We start from the raw sequence: 22,783 nt of genomic DNA, 5'->3' as shown, positions 1-22,783 counted from the left end.
TTATCTTAAATTGGTAATCATATGTTTCACTACATAAGTAATATTAGTCAAATTCCTTGGGATACATTTATTTCATGAGTAAATCAAATAGAATCAAATTACTTATTATTATTATAGTTATTTTGTGTAGTATTATAAGCTTGTCAATGAATCGTATTCAAATTGGAGTTGATAATTTAAATCTAAACCTGATTCAATCATGAAAAATTCAATAAGAGATAACTTGTATATGAATCTAGTCTATCCAAGTATCCGAATCGAAAATCCAATCCATCCTATTTATGTAGGTGCTACGTGTTTGATTGATCACATCTCACGATCCAAACACAATCTTAGTAGGCAAAGATGTTACTGGAGGCATTGAAATAGATTCTTTAGATTGTAAGGCTTGACAACATTAGGGTTTCCATTCCATATTTGATCAGCCATTTGTTTGTGAACCTTTTCAGTGAGATGGAAAGAGTCCCAAAACACATACTCATTTGGGTTATCACACAGCTCATAGTCCTTCACTGGCCTTTTCCCTCCACAGCTGAATGTTCCCCTGAACCTCCCTGTTCCACAGCATGCTATTTTGCCTTCCTTGAAACCTTTTCAGAAATCAAAACATTTTCATCATTTCAAAAGATTGCAACTTTTATCTTATGTTTGGATCAAAGTTTTGAGCACGAGAATTATAGAGAGAAAGAAAAGGACAAAAATTTAGCTTATATTCTATCTACTTTTTCCTCTTAAAAAGTCGACTTAATTTGACCCATAATGGTGTGCTATTTTATGTGTCAATTTTAATTATATATAACACTTCAACTTTTTTTGTCACGTCAATGTTTTTCAAATTTTATGAACAAAAAATACTTGGCATGTTTTCCTGGGCTTAAAAGCTGGGCAAATAAAGGCATGCTTTTTATCAAGTTTTAATAGTCATAAAAAAAATAACATTTTTATTTAGTTGTCAAATGCTTCAAATTTTCAAGGAATAAACATATTTTCATCATTTAAAACATTGTTCGTTCAAAAAAAAAAAAAAAAAAATCATTTAAAACATTGCAACTTTTTGTCAACAAAGGCAAGTAAAAAAATAAATTTACGAACAAATTATTTTAATAATTTTTTAATTTTTTAAAAAAAGATGTGTAAAAAAATAGAGAGTGATGTGATAATTTATAATAATTTTTTGACTAAAATACTAATTCTCCGTTTGAGAAGTGGGTTGCTTTTTGGCTTTTTTGATTATTTTAATCTGGGCTAAAAAGTTTGGTTTGAGAATGACTTTTTGACTTTTTTAGCTTTTTTTGTGAGAGAAGAGTGTAATGATTATGAGTTGAATGTGATGTTTTGTTTGTTTTGGCTAAAATAACCTATTTTATCTTTGGTGGCTAAAATAAACCCAAATCTCCTTGCCAAACAGAGCCTTAGTCCCCAAACGAGACCAACTGGGTTGATGATGTCTAAAAGGGCAAAAAAAACAAAATTATAAATCTAAAAAGAAATTGATAGGGGAGAGATGGAAAATCGAATCAGGCCCACGATACAAATCCAGTGAGGGTTCTCAAACCCCAAAAGAAAATGGCAATGGAGAGAGAGAGAGAGAGAGAGAGAGAGAGAGAGAGAGAGAGAGAGAGACAAACATGAATTGAGCCAAAATGGATCAAATCGGCAATAAAGGATCGGACTAGAGGGAGAGTTGGATATACAAGTTTATAGGTAAAATGGGTTTGACCCTCGTCCATATAAATCTGCCCCAAACACAACTTATTGATAAATTGGGTGGGTTTAGACTTGACCAATTAGGTGGGTTTAGACTTGCAACCCGATACAATCTGGCCCAAACATGTGTTGGCTCCATCCACTACCCACATGGTAAAGAGCCCACCATCCACATAGTGTGGGTGGCACTAGGTGGTAAAAGAAGGTGGTGGAGGGCAACACTAACTCACTAATGGAAGATAGTGGGGGTGGCACCACCTTGGCCAATTATGGCTAGCACTTCACCTACTCCTCCTCTCTTGGTTATAAATTGAGATGAGTGAGGAGGGGTTTGTATCATCAGAAATTAGAGAGTGAGAGCTGTGAGTTGAGTGAGTTTCATCTCCTCCTCTGTATTTGTATTTTTGCTCCATTTTAGTGATAATTCTCATTTCTGTCCGTGGATGTAGACATTGGGCCGAACCACGTAAATATTGTGTTCTCTGTGTGTGTGAGATATTTTTCTAGGTGTGTTTGATCCTAACAAAGTGGTATCAGAGCTAAGTTGTACGTTTTTCGGAAAAACAGAGTATTGTTTCGAAATTGCCCAGAAATCGTATTGCTTGAAATCAGATTTTGAGCATACCAGGAGTAAGGGCTCGACGAGAGGAGTCCAGAAACATAAAGAAGACACCCAACGGAGGCCGGACGCTCCCTCACGCGCCCTTGGAAGTTGGCGCGTGAGTCCCAGTCTCGACACGCGCCCACACGCGCCGTTCAGGCCACCGGCGCGTGGTCCCAATCTCATCCACGCGCCCCACGCGCGGCGCAGGGAGGACGACGACTGAGGGAATAGCGCGTGCCATACACGCGCCATCAACACGCGCGCCATACACGCGCCATCAACACGCGCGCGCCAGCCGAGTCTTCAGCCGAGCCGAGTCTTCAGCCGCTAACCGAGCCGCTGACGTCAGCCCGACGCCAGCCGATCCGGAGAAATAATCTGGTGCTTCTCAAGCGCACCAGATTCTGCCGATCTGAACCGTTAAAATTGTTTTGGCTTGATCTAAGCCATTTGAGGTCCGATTTGGGTAAGCCAATAGTGTTTTCAAACTATTTGGAATATTTCGGACACATCCGTACGGTCAGATTTTGCAAATAAGCTTTCAAAAATTTGCAGTTTTTATTTTGGCAATCCGAATTGCTTTTCCGGCTAATTTGAGCAGGCCGGACTTCACAGCAAAGCCTGTTTTTCAAACAGAGATCTTGTTTTTTGTATGATGGAGGATCCAACGTCGACTTCAGGTTCCATGATAAAGTTAAATGCTTCCAATTATGCCATTTGGAAGCCTAGAATGGAAGATGTCTTGTATTGCCGAGATTTGTTTGACCCCATTGAGCTTAATGGAGTTAAACCACCAACGGAAAAAGACGAAGACTGGAAGCGGAAGAACCGAAAGACCATTGGCCAGATCAGACAATGGATTGATCACAGTGTCTTCCACCATGTCGCCTAGGAGACTGATGCCTATGCTCTCTGGACAAAGTTAGAAGGCATGTACCAGTCGAAGACTGCTCGGAACAAAGCCCTCCTGATGAGAAGACTTGTGAATTTGAAGTTGAAAGGCGGTATCTCTGTTGCTGAACACACCAGTGAGTTTCAAAATTTGGTGAACCAACTAACTACTGTCAAAATGGAGTTAGATGATGAGATGCAGGCCCTATTGCTGCTCAGTTCTTTGCCAGACAGTTGGGAGACATTGGTGGTGTCTCTCAGCAATTCTGCCCCAGAAGGGAAACTGACCATGAGCATGGTTATAGGTGCTTTATTTAGTGAAGAGGCAAGAAAGAAAGAAATGGGTGGAGATCAATCCCATGCCCTCGTCACAGAAAATAAAAGCAGAGGTAGAGGCAGGGGCAGGGGAAGAAGCAAAAGTAGAGGACACAGCCGAGGAAGATCTCAAGACAGAGGGAAATCCAGAGAAGGTACGAGCCGGCCAAAGTTCAAATGTTACCATTGTGGTCAGGAGGGTCACATAAAGAAGTATTGCTATGCCTTGAAGGGAGAACAACAACAAGGCAATAGACAGTTAAAGACCGAAGATGGGACCACTGCAGTTTCTGTCTCAGAGGATATTGCATTATTCTCTGTTGAAAAAGAAGAATGCCTCCATATGTCAGAAAACGACACCGAGTGGGTGGTAGATACAGCAGCTTCCTACCACGCTACATCCCAGAAGGAGTTCTTCAGTACGTACCAAGCTGGAGATTTTGGTACAATGAAAATGGGTAACTCCAGTTTTTCAAAAATTGTGGGAATTGGTGATGTTCATATCCAAACCAAAGTTGGGTGCACGATGGTGTTGAAAGATGTCAGGCATGTTCCCGATTTACGCCTGAATCTTATTTCAGGGATAGCCTTAGATCGACAAGGCTATGAGAACTATTTTGGCAAAGGCATATGGAAGTTGAAAAAGGGATCTCTCGTGGTAGCCAAAGGACAGGCAATTGGCACACTATACAAGACTCATGTGGAGGTGAATTCAAATAGCTTCAACGCAGCAGAAGATGAGACGTCACCAAATTTGTGGCACAAAAGGCTGGGTCACATGAGTGAGAAAGGGTTACAGATTTTGGCAAAGAAGTCACTTATTCCCTTTGCCAAAGATGCAAAATTGAATCCTTGTGACAACTGCTTGTTTGGGAAGCATCATAGAGTCGCTTTCCATTCATCATCCAGAAGACAATCAGAGTTGTTGAGCAGAGTATACTCTGATGTTTGCGGTCCCATTGAAGTGGAATCTTTGGGTGGTAGAAAATACTTTCTGACGTTCATTGATGATGCATCACGGAAGGTATGGGTTTATGTCTTAAAGACCAAAGCTGAGGTGTTCCAGCATTTTCAGACATTCCATGCTATGGTGGAAAGGGAGACTGGAAAGAAGCTGAAATGTCTCCGAACAGACAATGGAGGCGGGTACACGTCAAAGGAATTTAAAGCCTACTGTGCTACTCACGGCATCCGGCATGAAAAGACTGTTCCTGGAACCCCACAACACAATGGTATAGCCGAGAGAATGAACCGAACCATTATGGAGAAGGTCAGATGTATGCTCAAAATGGCAAAGCCACCAAAGCCATTTTGGGGAGAAGCTGTTCGTGTTGCTTGCTATTTGATCAACAGATCGCCATCAGTTCCACTAAATTTTCAGATTCCAGAAGAAGTATGGTCTGGAAGGGAGATCTCTTACTCTCACTTGAGAGTGTTTGGGTGCAAAGCATTTGCACATGTATCCAAGGAGCACAGACAGAAGCTGGATGACAAAGCCACTCCATGCATCTTTATTGGCTATGGAGATGAAGAATTTGGATACAGATTGTGGGATCCGAAACACAAAAAGGTCATTCGAAGCCGAGATGTGGTGTTTCAAGAAGGCCAGACCTTTGAAGACTTTGGGCAACCAGCCAAACCCAAAGTTGATGATGTTTCAGAAATTATTCCAAACCCTGCACCATCACAGCATGCCACTGATGAAGAAGAGTTACCGCAGCATGCAGTCAATGATGTAGAGTTGCAGGATGGATTTCTAGAAGAAGAAGATCCAGAAGCAGAGGGTGTTGAGCAGGGGGAGCCACAACCCCCTCTACCAGAGACTGTTGGTCCACAGTTACGAAGATCAACAAGAGAATTTAAGCCGTCAACCAAATACCCTCCTTCTGAGTATATTTTGCTTACCGATGAGGGGGAGCCAGAAAGTTTTCAAGAAGCTCAAAATCATAAGGAGAAGAGTAGCTGGCAGCAAGCCATGCAAGAAGAGATGCAATCCTTGCAAAAGAATCAAACTTATGATTTGGTGAAACTTCCCCAGGGTCGAAAAGCATTGCAGAACAAATGGGTGTTCAAGTTGAAGAAAGATGGCAGCGGAAAGTTAGTTAAGTATAAGGCTCGATTGGTTGTCAAAGGTTTTGGGCAAAAGAAAGGTATTGATTTTGATGAAATCTTCTCGCCAGTTGTGAAAATGACATCCATTCGAGTAGTTTTGGGACTAGCAGCTAGTTTGAATTTGGAACTTGAACAAATGGATGTGAAGACAGCATTTCTCCATGGTGATCTGAAGGAAGAAATTTACATGGAGCAGCCAGAAGGTTTTGAAGTCAAAGGGAAAGAAAACTTAGTCTGCAGATTGAAGAAGAGTCTCTACGGCCTCAAACAAGCGCCGAGACAGTGGTACAAGAAGTTTGACTCATTCATGGTAGGTCATGAGTACAAGAGAACTGCTGCAGACCAGTGTGTTTATGTCAGGACATTTCCCGGTGGAAACTTTATCATACTTCTGCTCTATGTTGATGACATGTTGATCGTTGGACAAGATGCCACAACAATCAGATCACTGAAGAAGGAGTTATTACAGTCCTTTGACATGAAGGACCTAGGCCCTGCACAGCAAATTTTGGGCATGAATATTGTGCGTGACAGGAAAGCCAAGAAGTTATGGCTGTCACAGGAGAAGTACGTTGAACGAGTGATTGAGAAGTTCAACATGAAAGATGCCAAGCCAGTCAGTACTCCGCTGGCTAATCATTTCAAGTTGAGCAAGATTTCTTGTCCCTCCTCTACGAAGGAAAGACAAGAGATGGAGGCGATTCCCTACTCATCCGCTGTAGGGAGTTTGATGTATGCAATGGTGTCCACCCGACCAGATATTGCTCATGCGGTTGGAGTTGTAAGCAGATTCCTTTCCAATCTAGGAAAAGAGCATTGGGAAGCAGTCAAGTGGATTCTGAGGTACCTCAAGGGTACAACAAAAATGTGTTTGTGCTTTAGAGATGCTAAACCAGTCTTGGAAGGCTATACTGATTCAGATATGGCAGGCGATCTTGATGGTAGGAAATCTACATCAGGATTTCTGTTCACTTTCGCAGGGGGAGCTGTGTCTTGGCAGTCCAAGCTGCAGAAATGTGTTGCTTTATCCACAACAGAGGCAGAGTATATTGCCGCAGCGGAAGCTGGGAAAGAGATGTTGTGGTTGAAGCGGTTTCTCCAAGAGTTGGGATTAAAGTAAGAAAAGTTCACGGTACATTGTGATAGTCAGAGTGCCATAGACCTGAGCAAGAATTCGATGTACCATTCTCGCACAAAGCACATTGATGTTCGGTATCATTGGATACGCGAAGTGATGGACAAACAGTTATTGGAACTGATCAAGATCCACACAGATAAGAATCCTTCTGACATGATGACCAAGGGTGTCACCAGAGACAAACTGGAAGTTTGCAAGCATCTGATCGGGATGGACTTCAAGTGAGAAGTCAGTTGTCCATGTGGGCGTGGAGGGGGAGAATTGTTGGCTCCATCCACTACCCACATGGTAAAGAGCCCACCATCCACATAGTGTGGGTGGCACTAGGTGGTAAAAGAAGGTGGTGGAGGGCAACACTAACTCACTAATGGAAGATAGTGGGGGTGGCACCACCTTGGCCAATTATGGCTAGCACTTCACCTACTCCTCCTCTCTTGGTTATAAATTGAGATGAGTGAGGAGGGGTTTGTATCATCAGAAATTAGAGAGTAAGAGCTGTGAGTTGAGTGAGTTTCATCTCCTCCTCTGTATTTGTATTTTTGCTCCATTTTAGTGATAATTCTCATTTCTGTCCGTGGATGTAGGCATTGGGCCGAACCACGTAAATATTGTGTTCTCTGTGTGTGTGAGATATTTTCCTGGGTGTGTTTCTCCAATGCACTAGGCATATAATACTTGTTAGTTAAAATGCCTAGTGTAATTCACTTTTTTCAATTCCAATGCACTAGGCATATGATTAGGCATTTTGCCTCAACTCATATTCACTAGCTACATGTAGCTAGCCTTCAACGCTAGGCAAAATGTATTCATTCATTAGGATCATTTCTCTCCATCTTTGTTGTTGACGTGGCATTATATAAAATTAATAGTATTTGGATAAATAGCTAAAATAAAGAGCATGGTTGGAGTAAAAACATAAAACAGTTGATAGGCAAAATAAAATATATACTTTATAGTAATATTCAGATAGGTAAAATGCCTACTACCGTTGGAGATGCTCTAACAACATGCCCGTTTGCTAAGTCTAAAACAATACGGATGAAAAGAGATTTGAAGGAAAAGTATGTACCATATTTGGAAGGATGATTCATTTTGAGCCTGAGATTGCTGTTGAAGTCATAAAGAGCATATTTGAAACCCTTTAATTGGTTCACTAGTTGTGAGAGAAGTTTTGAGAGTGCTTCATTATGTAAATTAGCAAGTTGTGAAGCTTCTTCTAAGCAGCCACCATTGTCTTCTGGTTTGATTATCCTTATGCCTGGAAGACAACCCAATGGACCCAAATTCAAAAATCCGAATTTTCTCCCTCCTTTTTTATAGACCTCCTGCCAAATTAAACGATATTTGAAGCATAATTACACATCAATAGTCTTTCTATGTGCACAGAATATAGACAATGGGTGGCACTGGGAGCCTAACTTGGGAGGGCCCAACCCAAGTTGTTCGAATGTGCCCCAAAACTTTTGGCGGTAGAATTTTAAATTTGATCAAGGATTTGGGCTAAGTTTGGTAACTCAAATTAAACATATATATATTTATAATTTGGATTAGATAATATTGTTATGTAATATTTCTACGACTTGGTACACAACTCAAACTAATTTTCTTATTATATTTTATGTTTATATTTTTTAGATTATATATATATATATATATATTTATTTATTTTTGAAAAGGAAAACATATTACATCAGGACAATAAAAGATTTAGAATTTGGGCAAGCAAGTTTCAGCAAAATTCAGACTGGTGGTGCTAGGACTTGGACAAATCCTTTTTCATCCTAAATTGAGTCTAAACAGATCCTCAAACTGCCTAAACTCGCTTAAATTGTAGATTTAGGTGGATCTATCTATCCCTTATCTCTATTATGTGCATTTTTCTGTATATTGATTATGTAAATTTATGTTATTTTTTGCATCACTAATTCTTGTTTAAATTTAATTCGGACTAATCAAATAAAAAATTATACCACCCAAGTAACATGTAATCATCTCTATCAAAATGAAATACATTACCCACGTAAATCCAAACGAAATAACAGTGGTGAAGCATAGGGGTAAAAAAATAAAAAATAAATAAAAACTTACTTTGATTACCATAGTTAAGTTGCCAATGACCATTCCAACATATTGGGAATTAGAAAAGGAGTTGAGAAAGGTGGAATTGGTTAAGAAAAGGCTGATGTAATCATTGGTTCCAACCCCAAACAAGTAGACAGCACTTGACAATGTCTTCTTGGCCTCCTCATTCCCTAATTTTTGTCTTAACAATCCAACTACCTTATTGTAGTACCTTAATTGTGTGCACAGATTGATTACCTGCAAAATAAAAAAAATAAAAATAAATCATAGAAGTGATTAGATATTCTAGTCGTGTTAATAGTGAGGTTTAAACAACTTCACATCCTTAAAATTTTAAAAAAGGATTTATTGATGAAATGAAGATTTATTCCTACCTTTTTGATAAAGATCTTACTTTTTTGACTTTTATAGTACATAATAAGAAAAAAAAATTTAATTTGTCTGGTATCGACTTAAAAGTTAGACCAAAAAAAATTTGAAAGTTTACTTTTTAGTTAGCCATTCAAACATATCTTTTTTTATTTATTTATTTTAAATTTGATTGCCAAACTTTCAATTTTCTAACTACAACTTTTGTGTCGAAAAGTTGTCAGCGAAAGTTTTGATTTCGACTTCTCTAGTGATGAATGACGTGGTTATCGTAATTATGTGATTTGTTGTATCCCTCCCCATCACAATTCTTATTGAATTTTGTTGTATAACCTTTTTTTTCTTTTCTCTTTTTTTGTTGAATTTTGTTGTATAACCTTTTTTTTTTTGTTTTGTTGAATTTTGTTGTATAACTGAATATTTAAGTGTAACTCTCAATTTGTGTATAAAAATTACAAGCAATCAATTCTCAATACTCCAACTCTTTCAATTTTTTTTAATTAATCATAACAAAAATTAATGACAACCTAAAATTAATATGAAAAATATTCTCAAATGAAATAGAGAAATTCTAAACAAATTAAACAAATTAAAACGGACAAATTACACTTTATCACACTCAATTATCACTATTTTTATTTTATTCTTTCAAACTAAAAATTCATAAAGGCTATTTTTTGGCAAATGATATTTTTTGGTTTTTTTTTTGGCTAAAATTCACAAAAAAATAAAATAGGTTAAAATAGTCAATAAAATAAAATGTCATATTAAATTCATAATCATTTTTTTTCTTTCACAAATATCACATCTAACTATAAAAAAATCTAACGATCTTCTCAAATACAAAAATTTTAAGCTACTAAAATAATAACTTCCCAAACCCCACAATATATCCCTTTCATCTTTTGAAAATTTTCAATCAAACCCGTATGTCTCAATTTTGTTAACGAAACGGACGAAAAATGTGCATATAATGTGTAATGTCATATTTATTAACAAAATGAAGACATTTGTATCAAAAGATGAAAGGGATACATTGTATCAATTTTTAGTTTGAGAGGATAAAATTAAATGCTCGTTTGGCTAAGATTTTGGGACTAAAAAAGCACATAAAGATAAAATAAGCTATATAAGTTAATAAGATAAAATATCACTTTTTACCCATAATCATTACACTTTTTCTCTTACAAAATTCAAAAAAGTCCCAAAAAAAAAAACCAAACGAGGCTAAAAAAGTTGGCTATATTAGTCAATGCCAAACAACCACTAAAAATACTGATAGTTGAGGAGATAAAGTGTAATTTGCCAAATTAAAACCCTCAAGTGGATGAAATATTTTTTTTCAAAATTTAGGGCTGGTTTGGCAAGTCTAAAATAATCCAAAAAGTCAAAAAGTTACACAAAAAGTAAAAGAGGCATTGCTATTCACAAATAAAAAATATTAAAAAAATATTTTATATATTTTTATAATACAAATTGACTGAGCAACGCGACAGTCGTACTTGTGATAGAGACCAGACCATTATAAACTTTTTGAGGCAAAAAAAAAAATACATATGTAAAGACATAAAGTTTGATGGTAATGTTGGGCCCTTTAGGGCCCACTAAGGATTCATTTTTGATAATCCGAACCGTTCAATATGTAGAACTCGTCGAGTAATATTTGTTTATAAAAAATCACGTTGATCGGATGTCGTTAACTATATGATCAAATCAGTTTTGTATAAACAAAACGGATGGTGTAATAGTTAACTGTTTAAAAAAACTAATCCGATCATATAGCTATCGATATCCGATCAACGTAATTTTTTATAAATATATAATACTCGACGAGTTGTACATATTGAACGGTTCAGATTATTAAAATGGGACCCATGGTAGCCCCCACGGATCGACCATCACTGTCCAAACACTTTGCCTCGAAGGAGGCAATTATTTTCTGTGTAAGACATGCTGGGGCAGCAGGGCAGCCGTACAACCACTCAACTACATTTTATTTATACAATTTTTTATTACATATTTTTTTGTAAAAAGACAAAAAGTTAATTCAAACATCAATTTTTTTTTCTCTCAACTTTTTAGTTAAAAAAGACAAAAAGTGCACTTATTTAGGACAGCTCAAACAATCTCGTGCATCACTGACCATTGTATGTAGAGTTGTACAAAGTACCATCTAATCTGTTAAAATCATACCAAGCCACACCAATTCGTACCACTTTATCCGCTGAATGCAAATTAAATTTAAAATTTTATAATCCACTTTCGAAACCATTTCGTTTCACTATAGTTAATAGATATATTTTTTTTCTACCTTTAATTAAATATCAAAGTAAAAATAAGTGTGAAAAAGATTTAAGATATAAAATTTGTTATAAATTAATAATTATATACATAAAAAATATTATGTAAAATTAGTTTGTATTATATATTATATAAATACTTAATAATTATTGAAAAATATTTTTCAATCAACTACTAAATTAAAACAGTCCCAAACCGTTTAAACTGTAATTTGATTATTTGTTAATACGACATCCGTCACACAATTTCTCTATTAAGCTCAAATGATCAAATTGTATTGCATAGACCTAATTATGAGGTGTTTTAGGAAGATAATTAAAAATTATTTTTTAATTTTTTATAATTTTTTTTATGAGAGAGGGAAGTGATTTTTTTTTTTTTTTTTTTTAAACTTTAATGGGCCCACGTACGTACACAAAATGCAATGCGAACTCGTCCAAAGGATGGGAAGGCGTTCTTTTCGGGGAGTAAGGATCCTCTAGAGTTTTTTTTTCTTAAAGTTTCCTAGAGTGGTGTGTTGTATGGTTGTGATTTAATGACAAGTCATATCAATTTTTTAGCATTAAATCTCACCCATACAACACACCACTTTAGGAAACTTTAGAAAAAAAAAACTCTAGAGGATCCTTGGTGCTTTTCGGGAGCAAGGATTTCTCCTTGGTTTTTTTTGGGGAATAAGGTACTAATGTGCCTCAATTTAAGATATATTATGAATTTATTTTTATGATCCGAATCGTTTATTTTGTAGGATTTGTTGAGTATTCATACCTAGCAAAAAATCATATTAATTGGGCATAAATAACTCTATGATCGAATTGCATATTTTTTATGTTATTTCTCAAAAGAAAAACTTATTTAGGTCAAGTTTGGAAAGACTAAATAAGTGTACTTTTTAACTTTTATTATATTATGTGTAGAAAAAGTAGAGAGGAGATGTTGATTGATGTGACCCAAAAAGATAAAAAGATGAAATAAGTGCACTTATTTTGTTTAGCCAAACTTGGCCTTATTATTTTTTTTGGTTATCAATCATATAGTTATTGATATCCGATTAATATGATTTTTGTTAGACATGAAATACTCAACAATCTCTACAAAATGTACGGTTCAGATCATAAAAATAAGTCCATAATACATCTCAAATCGAGACACAACAATCACTTCTGTGCTAGGCACAGCAATGATCCCATTTCACTTTTTTTTGTTTGATCCTATCCTTACAACAGTTAAAATTCATTTTAAGAAAATTTAATAACTTAGATTACTTTATTAAAAATAATTAAAAAGTAAAAAATAATTTTTAATTCTTTTTAACAAAATAATTTAGATTATTAAATTCCCTTAAAATGAATTTTGATAGGGAAACTAGTAAAAATACCAAATAGAGAGAATCCTTACTCTCTTTTCGGGGCATCAGGTCCGTAAATTATGTTCTGTAAGTGGGGCCCAAAACGATACTTGGTTTGATCCAACCCATATAAAAAAAAATTGTGTATTGGAATTGAGCCTAACTTTCCATTACTGTCAAATCAAATTCACTCTTTGGTCTAAGTTTTTAAAATTTACTTTTTAAAAAATTTTACTTTTTTGTTTTTTATATATTTTTATTTTTACTTAATTTTTTTTAATATTTTAAACAATTTTTTTTTAAAATTTTTTTTTAAACACACCTCACATACATTCACTTAAAAAGTATAATATTTGTAATTTTTTTAAAAATTTATTAAATACCAAAAACATAATATATATATATATATATATATGAAAATTCAATATATTTTTCACATTTTGTGTATTTATTAATTTTTAAAAATATTTTTTCATAAATATTTTACTATTTAAATATATCTAAGTAAAATGTATCTAAAAAAGTAAAAAATTGCTTAAAATTTTAAAAATATTCACAAAAAATAAAAAAATACGAAAAACAAAAAAATCAATTTCTAAAAAACTGAATTTAGAAAAGTGAAACCCAACACACTAATTGATTTCTTGTCTTGTTTATTTGGTTGATCTCATCAAGAAGTTTGATTCACTTTATATTATGTTGGGAATATGAATTTAAGTTGAAATTATCAATATATATATATATATAAGTAAAATATGAATAAAATATAATCATATTTTATTTATATATATATTTTTTTCAAATCTCTATCTAAATTCATGATATAAATACAGCTTTAGAGAAAATTAAAAATTAATAAGTCCATACAGTTTCTTAAATTTAAGAATCAAATCAAATGGTGAATATGTGATATAGAATTGAATCAAACTATTTAATTCCAATTCCATTTTCAAGATTCTAGGTTAAAAAATATATCACTATAAAGTATCTAATTTAATAAGAAATATTCTACCTACTGAAATATTTTAAAATTTCATAAGTATATTTCAAATTTTTAGAATATTCTCCGCACTAATTTTTACAAAATATAGAATAACAAAATAATTTTTTTTTTTTGATGTTATGTAGTAATTACTATAAAAATTCATTTTCCAGTAAAATTAGAAGTGTAAAAGGTATATACCGGACCAAAGCCAGACCCTTATACTTTATCCTTTGGTGCCACCAAAATATTGTGATTAGTGAGTTTATAGGAGATGACAGTTTCTGCTGGTGATTGAAAAGACAATATTGTGACATTTTATTATGAATTTTGTTAACAAACGTCTCAAGACACAAAGAAATGACACACACACACACAAATTTTTTTTTTTTTGAGATATCAGTAAAAAACATCTCTAATAATGTATCATTTATTTCATAAAATTTGAGTAAAAATTTTATATGATATTTAGCCATCTGACGGAATATTTTTTACTATCATCAATACACTGGTCGACCGGAAAGACGACCGAGAGAAAGTCTGGCCGATCGACCGGCAAGAGTAATCTTTCCCCACTTTAAGTATGCTTGACAATGGTTTTTCTAGCACTAAGCTGATGATCGAGGGGTACAACCGACCAGACATCTGACCGGTCGTCTGGTGCTGCCAAACCAATGGCACCAAACAGTGAAATGGTGAAGATTCCCAAAAATCCTCTATTTTGTTAAACAGTTTTGATATTCTCGTTTTGATATTAGTTTGGTGAAATCGTTGGAGTTGAAAGAGGACTTTTTTTTTTTTTATCAAATTCAAATTTGATGAATCATTTGATACAACATTAGAGATGACCTAATAAATGAAAAACACTTTTTATAAATTTTAAAGAACATTTGAATCTTCTTACACTAGACTAAAATACTTTTCATCACATTTCTAATGACACTCTTAATTTGCCTATTATTATTGATTTGTGAATAATTTTTCAAACCAACATAAATTATTGAGAAAAATGTGATATTACACTTATTATTTTTTAATATCACAGTTAATATATTATTTTATGTGATATAATCATTTGAAATGATTTAAATAAGTATATTTTTTGACTTTTTACGAAAAGATATGTAAGAAAGTACAGAATCGATGTGATCCAAATAATTGCACTTATTTAGTTTATGCCAAATAATCTTACACAAGTTGCATTCAGCTTGTTTGGTTTCAATTTTTTGAATTCAATTTCTGAAAATTGAGTTTTACTGAACTTGTTTTTTATTTATTTTTAGTAACTATTTTTAAAATTTTAAGTAATTTTTTTAATTTTTAGATACACCTAGCATAAATACACTTAAAAAGTATAATATTTGTGAAAAGAATCTTTAATAAATTCACTAAATACCAAAATAACAACAACAAAAAAAATGAAAATTTAGTATATTTTTGTATTTTTGTGTATTTATAATTTTTTAAAAATATTTTTTTACAAATAATTTACTTTTTAGATACATCGAAGTAAGGTACTTATAAAAAAGTAAAAAAAAAAAATTACTTAAAATTTAAAAAATATTCACTAAAAATTTAAAAAAAAAATCATAAAAAATAAAAAAACTCAATTTTTAAAAAATTGAAACCAAACACTGATTAATATTTAGTTATTGTGATTGTATCACATAAGATGATATAATATCTTGGAAAAATTACAGAAAGTACCATATAGGAATTAGTTACTCCAATTAGTCTCATAAATTTTATAATATACTGATAAGTCTTGTTTGTTTTGATAACCTTACTATCAAATCCTATTTCGAATTTTAGTATGATTTGGTGAACGTTTCTAGCCTTCCTCATTGGGAGACACTATTTGGAAAAAGTACAGTAAATAATTTTTTTGGAGTGTTACAATTGAGTATTACATTGGAGTGACGGAAACATGATTTAACAATGTAACATACAAAAACTCCTTAGTGTACTTTTTCCATACGTAACACTCAAAAAATGTGACACTCCAATATAACACAAAAAAATTTTTTAATGTATTTTTCACAAACGTAATACTCCGACAAACAGTAACAATTAAGGAGATTATAATGACAAATGAGTCATTATATATCTAAAATGGCTAAATGGATTACAAAAAAAATTATGGGAGTAACTGAAACATATAGGATTTATCGATAACTTTCCATACTCCAACATATAGGATTTATCGATAACTTTTCATACTATCTTTTGTAATAAATTAAAAAAGGCTTATAGCAAAAACTCCACAAAATAATAATAATAATTAAAAAATAATAGATTAATGATTCATCCATCGAATTTGTTTAACTCAAATTCGTCTAAATGAGTTTCTTTTCGGGACGAGACTCGTGCATGGGAGACTCTACCCGAAAAGAAATTTATTTGGGTAATTTCAGGCTAAACAAATTATGTTGATGTAGTAGTGTTGAAAATAATAATAAAACAAAAATAAAAACTAGTTAAAAACAAATTTTTAGATAACTCTTTTAGGACAACTACGTTAACTTGGAACTTTTCTATTATAGGGGCAAGGGTGTAAATTTGGTCCAACCCTGCCAATCCCACCCTGGCCAGGGCTCGGGGGACCCATGTTAGGTTGTGTGAGCTTCTTCCAAAATTCGGATTGGGCCGCCCATAGGCCAGAAAATTAGGCATAAGCCCAAGCCCAAGCCCAAGAAGTATTCGAGCCTTGAGCAGGCTGGCGAGCCTGAGTCTAGGCTCGGGCTTGGACCGGATCTAGGCGAGCCTGAACATTTTTTAAAATTTTTTCTATTAAATTTTTTTTTTCCACTAAAAATGACACTGGAACTCAGGTGGGCTGAGCTGAGCTTCAAAATGATAGCCTAAGCCTAGGATCCCCAGCTAGGTTCGGGCCCAGACCTAATCAGGTCGGGCTCACCCCAGGACGCGGACCATTTTTACACTATTATATATAGGGGCTACCACATTATACACCTAAAAGGATTGTTCATATCATATGTATTTTTATTTTTTATTATTAAATTTACAAAAATAAATTATAAATTTTGATCATAGTCATATAAATTGTAATCAATAATAATTTGAGACATAACCCAGACCATTTTAATTGTAATCAAAACCATCAATCAGTCAACATAAAATCGACTTTTTGCTAAATAATCAATGTTTTTGGCTTTCAAGAAAGAAAAGTTTTCAATAATCTTTTTTATACCAGTATTACTATAAGAAAAACAGTTATTCTGAATTTTACTTAGAAATGTTTAGATTACTAAATATGAGATAAATGATATCTCAAAAAATGAAGTGATTATGAGAGAAATGAAACTAACTAAATATCATTTTGTTATAATATCAAAATTACCATTTTAGATATAGAACAAATAAAAGGACTTACATTTATAAAAAAGTAATTTGGTAATATAATGTTATATAATTTCTTTTCATTTCATTTCTTTTATATAGCTTAACCAAATAAGATAAGAGAAAAATTAATATCATTTCTTTCTTTTCTCTTTTATGTATGCAAAATAGAAGGAAAATAAATCATAATATATTTTGATTTTTTCTCATAACTTACATAATCATTCCATTTCATTTCTTTACTTTGCTACATTACAAAATATAGTGTTAGATTTATTTCACAATTAAACTCACATTGCATTAATTCAATTTCTACCACACATATCCGTTACTCAAAAAATTTTCGGCTCATCAAAAAATTTTCGGTTCAAAAATCTGGGATAGTGTAATTTTTGTTTTTATACACATACTTCTCCTTAAAAAAAGAAAAAAAAAAAAAAGAGAGAGAGTGAAATGACGAACCTGGCCTTGAAAAGTCTGAGAGAGAGACCCAGCTCCGGCAGAAGCAAAGTTAACACCATCATCATATTTCTTCTTCACGCCTGGCTCTAGAAATGGACTTATCAACGGCAGTTTCGCATATTCAGCTACCCCACCCCCCAACAACACAAGAGTCACAAAGTCAACGCCTATATATATTAGAAAGCAGAATTTAAAAACATTTTAAAATATTAATTTTAAAAAAAATAATAATAATAACATTTTTATAATTAAATGTTATTTTAATGAATAATCTATTTTAAAATGATAAATCACATTGCAGTCATATTATTCTGCACATAAATTTTATTTTTTATATCATTACTCAATCACCCCTCCCTCAGATTTCACATTATTAATTTATTATTTGTTTTTTTTTTTTTTTACATCATAAATTATAAATAAAATTTGCACCAAACTATTGTACCCTTCATTTTCAAAGAGGAGGTTGGAGTTATCGAAAAGTATGAAACATTCATTAATACTAATCTAACTTACTATCCCGTTGATATAAAATAAATAAATAAATAAAATAAAAATTGCAACCAACAGGAGCATGAAAGCAATTGAAGTTGAGCAAGGGTTACCAATGAAGTCGGACACCAAACGGCCATCGGAGAACCGGCCGGTCGGAAACTTGAAAAAGGTCTCTCCATATGGCCGGAAATTAGCTTGGTCAAGAGTGGTGGTGTTGATGTAGTTGTTGTTGCCGGAATCTAAGAAAGAGTCCCCGAAAACGTACAACGCAACGTGTTTTCCGACCCGCTGGCATTCGCCAAGGCTGCAAGATGGGATGAAAAGTATGCAGAAAGTGAAGAAGAGGAAGGAGAAGGAGGAGGAGGAGCTTAGCCTTGCCATGGCTAAGTTTCTCACCATAGTTTTATGCATTTTCAATAGTGTAATATATGAGCTAATGAAGTCTCTTGTGAAAGGACCAAATCATCCTCACACGTGGGACAATTTTTAAATTTGGTGTATTTTAGATTTTTTTGAAGGTTTGGAGATAGTGATAAAATTTTACTTTCATCTGAGATTGGGAAATTGTTTAATTATTATTTTTATTAGCATAAAGCATGAATTACAAGATATTTTTTATTTTGTTTTGTTTTGTTTTGTTTTGATTGTTTGTGTTTTATTTTTATTTTTTATGGGAATAAATTACAAGAATTGGGTACACCAAACTTCCAAGTTGGATGCTATTAATAAAAAATGTTGGGTTTATTTTTAACTAAATATATATTTTATTTGAGAAAGAAGTACACAATTGCAAAAAAGACTAATAGAAACTGCAATTTTTTTTTAAATGTAAAATCCCTAACTTGATGTTTGTTGCTAATATTGTGAAGAATTCTCGTACAACCATTTGATGCTTCAAGTAATTGTATACACTATTTGACTTTGGCATTGGAAGATCTACTTCCTTGCAACATATCTCTCCCTCTCTCTCTCTCTCTCTCTCTCTCTCTCTCTCTCTCTCTCTCTCTCTCTCTCCATAACTATTGACTAGATCTCTACCACCATCATCTTATTCTCTCTCTCATCACGGTGCACTCCCTCCCTCTAGAAGTCCTCAAAAAATTTTAAAAATTGAAATTTGAAATTTTGAAAAAAGTATGAACATAAAAGTAGGTTTTTAAATTGATCCCAAACGAGATTTAAATTGATTTACAGATTTTTTAAAAGAAAAAAATCAATAATGACATAAATAAGATTAAAGACGCATAATTTTTTACTGTATTTTTTGCCACTTACCCATAATGAAGTGGGGCTTTACACCATCAAATTGACTCTTTTATAAGCTCACATATCTCTTATTTTACATTATGCTTCCTTTGGTAGTTATGTATAAAGAATTGAGAGAATAGAATTGGAACTTTGTATTTTTCAGGGGGAAAAAAAAAAAAAGAAGAAGAAGAAGCGAATCCTTGCATAGGGGGATGCTAACCTTGTTCATATATAAACTTTTTAATACTACATGTTTGGCTAATCTCATGCTAGTTTCTTTAAAGTTTGAACGTGTGAATGCCACAGAATTCATGGCATTAATCTGTTTTTATCTTATTGCCCGTCAATTTAATATAGATGCCACGTTACTGCATTCTTCGTCCCCATCTTTATCGATTAAAAAAAATATTATATAAATTAATAAGTTCTATATTTTTTTTCCTCACAAATGTATATATAGTGATAAAATTTTAGAATTTGAAACATAGACGCCACGTTACTACATTTTTTGTCCCCATCTTTATCAATTAAAAAAATATTTTATAAATTAATATGTTCTATATTTTTTTCCCGCACAAATGTATATATAGTGATAAAATTTTAGAATTTCAAACATGGCGTGCTAAATTAATAACATGATAAATGCTACATTAATTAATATAGAAAAATGAAAACCAAGAATATTCATCGTGATCAAGTTAGATTCATTACAAGTTAAGCATTATGAATCCAAAATACAAAAAATAATTTTTTGTATGCGAAGTAAAATTGCATACATCAAATCTTTCCTAAAATCTCATAATACGGACGAATTGCAAATGGTATTTGTACGGGGAAGAAATAATTCTCCTCGTATAATCCTGTTGACCGAGTCCACGCTCCTCCGTACGACGTCGCTTTATCACCTGAAAACACAAACGTGAGCTAGCCGGCGGGTGTGTACCGGAAACCTCTCCGATGCCTAAGTCAGTAAGCTTGACAAATAGACAAAGCTCTATGTTCTCAGAAAGCAAAATTGTGTTGTGTTCTGTTACCTCCTCCAAGGTGATGTTTGTGAGCTTTTATAAGTTTCCTGTGGCACAATCCTAGTAGGACTGTTATTCCTCCATGAAGAGTCCTCCTAGGATTCATACTCCTAAGGGTAATGCTTATCCTTTTACACCCTCCCCCACTGCTTAAACCAAGTGGGATGGTTTTTACTTTGGCCGAACTACTATATGACCGAAATAAGCTTGGCTATGTAGAGCCACTGAGTAAACCGAACTATTCTTAGTTCGGTTCCACTTTTAACTCTATCCTTATCTCGGTTTTCCCATGTTCAACCAATGGTACGGTCTTAGACCGAACTAATGACTCTCGGGCGGTATAACTCCAAGACCGGCATAACTCTAAATCGTTCCCAGACCGAAGTATCTTTATAATTCCTGAGCCGAAGTAATTTTACCTCCCTGGGCCGGAGTAACTTTGTTTCTCCTAGGCCGGAGTAACCTTGCCTCTCCTGGGCCGGAATAACCTTTTGCATTTTTATTGGGCCAGAGTAATCATTACGGCCTTTTTACTTAGTCCTTCGCACTTTGGGCCACAAAGCCCAACTCGCAGTTCGGCCCAATTTTTTCCAAAAATTACCCTCTCAATTGCCCCTTTATTCCATCTGCGCAACATGATTGGGATTACCAGTCTACTGGCCGAGCTAGAGTTTATTAAGCCTTTCCAGCCGAGCTAAAAACCCTTTAACCTCTCCAGCCGAGCCAAAAACCCTTGGGCCCTTAAGCTGGGCTAATTTTACTTCGGGCTTTACTTTGTCCTGTTAAAACGTCTCTTCAATCACGACTGTAACGCTTCCCTTTCCGTATACACGTGGCACGCTCCCATTCGTAGAAGGCAGCTGTCAACGCCGTCTTCGTGTTTCGCAATTTTTGAACAGTTCCCGCTTCTTTCCCCTCTCTCCTTTTTCACAAAACCACCATTTCACTTTTCCAATCATTTACTTTACTCCCTTCTTTTTCTTTCTCTTGTTCCTGAGCCCTGAGTTTGAGCTAGCTGTGTTCGTGCCCTCCATTGCTGCAACAGTTTTCTTCTTCAGTCCCTTCTTCTTTAATCTGGTAAGCGAATCTACTTTCCTTCCCTGTTTTTGCTTTCGTATCTGCTTCTATACATTTGGTTTACTGTATTTTTGCAAAACATGTTCTTCCCTTTCTGCTTTGCCTCTGTATTTTCATGAAAAAACACTGGCAGAACTCATGCACGTATGAATTTCTGTAAAAAACTAGTCTTAGATCCAAAATAATGTAGCGACTGATCTAGGGTACTGTTTGTCTATATAGGCAGATCACTTCAGTCAATAGCCGAACTAGAACTTGTAGAGATGTCAATAGTTTCAAAAAATAACCTTCTGATTCACTTTAGCCGAAATAAGATCACCGAACGAAGCCTGAATATTTTAAACTAAGAACCTTAGTCTTCAACCGAGCTAAGCCTCCGGGGCTAAGCCAGCTTTCTTATTTTCTAAACCGAACACAGAAAGCTGCCCCTAGTGGCTTAACCGAAGCAAAAAACCCACTGTTCAAACCGAGATAACAAATCCTTAAAGGAAAACCGATCTTGCGCACAATAGGTTCAAACCGAACTATCGAGTATTGTGCAGAACCGAAACAGAACCAGCCCACAAAGCCGAAATAGGGCTCATTTACCTTGCTTTTAATTTGTAGCACAGTCCAATGATCTGTGCTTAACCCCTTTGTTTTCTACTTTGCAGACTTAGGTTACCCAGGCACTCCTACGTGCGCTCAACCGAGCTACTGGACACAATTTTTGCACCGATATAACTTATTTGTAAATTATACAAATGGGTAAGTATAGGTACTTGGTAGAGACCCCTGGTGGTATGGCCGAATTCCGAAGGGATTATGGCATTCCAGACGATGTACACCTTACCCTAGCCAAGAAGGAAACCATTCCGTGGAATAACCAAGGCTTTGTTCCCTTTACTGTTTTATCCATTATAGAAACCGGACTAAGGTTCCCGGTCCAGCCTTTAATTTGTGAATTTCTTAGGCAAACCAGACTATGCCCAACCCAGCTATCTACCAATACATACCGGATAATAATGGGTATTGCCGAGCTAAACCGCCAAGCAGGCCTGAACCTCGGTTTAGCCGAAATCTTCCACCAGTACTCCATAGGTTCCAAAGATGATGGTTGGGTTTATTACCTTAGGATACGCCGACGTAGAGAAAAGATAATAAAAGATACACCGGATAAGGATGTTAATGACGATGACTTCTTCTGGGTATCGGGCAATTTTGAGGATCACCAAGCCCAAATCCCAGGCCGAAGTATTAACTGGAAGAAAGGAGAACCTGGTAAAGT

At 34.3% G+C, this 22,783-nt stretch overlaps 1 protein-coding gene across 4 annotated transcripts; it reads right to left on the bottom strand.

Annotated features, from left to right (window-relative positions):
- Positions 1 to 175: 175 nt before the first annotated feature.
- GLIP5 (GDSL-motif lipase 5) lies at positions 176 to 18,638 on the bottom strand. Of its 4 annotated transcripts, none has more exons than XM_028208464.2 (5): positions 18,277 to 18,638; positions 17,672 to 17,838; positions 8,865 to 9,086; positions 7,837 to 8,092; positions 176 to 590 (listed from the first exon to the last, which is right to left on the bottom strand). In XM_028208464.2, the coding sequence occupies exons 1-5, from the start codon at positions 18,575 to 18,577 to the stop codon at positions 349 to 351; spliced, it is 1,188 nt and encodes a 395-aa protein (XP_028064265.1). In that variant the 5' UTR covers positions 18,578 to 18,638; the 3' UTR covers positions 176 to 348. The 4 variants fall into 4 exon arrangements, with proteins under 4 accessions (XP_028064265.1, XP_082765458.1, XP_028064264.1 ...); XM_082909332.1 differs by having other exon boundaries at positions 17,672 to 17,796; positions 18,277 to 18,630; XM_028208463.2 differs by having other exon boundaries at positions 8,856 to 9,086; positions 18,277 to 18,628.
- Between the last annotated feature and the right edge of the window lie 4,145 nt (positions 18,639 to 22,783).

Source organism: Camellia sinensis, chromosome 15 (assembly GCF_055761805.1).
Source record: "Camellia sinensis isolate YWXY chromosome 15, ASM5576180v1, whole genome shotgun sequence".
Lineage (NCBI taxonomy): Eukaryota > Viridiplantae > Streptophyta > Magnoliopsida > Ericales > Theaceae > Camellia > Camellia sinensis.
Note: the sequence above shows the minus strand (reverse complement) of the source record. Positions and strands in the feature narration are given on the sequence as shown.

What these genes read in the sequence shown, in the direction of transcription:
- GLIP5 (XM_028208463.2), bottom strand. Translation starts at nt 18,577, where the DNA reads ATGCATAAAACTATGGTGAGAAACTTAGCCATGGCAAGGCTAAGCTCC. An exon ending in TTTGGTGTCCGACTTCATTG is followed by an intron (nt 17,839 to 18,276) that starts GTAACCCTTGCT and finishes TAATATATATAG; the next exon opens with GCGTTGACTTTGTGACTCTT. An exon ending in ACTTAACTATGGTAATCAAA is followed by an intron (nt 8,093 to 8,855) that starts GTAAGTTTTTAT and finishes TTAATTTGGCAG; the next exon opens with GAGGTCTATAAAAAAGGAGG.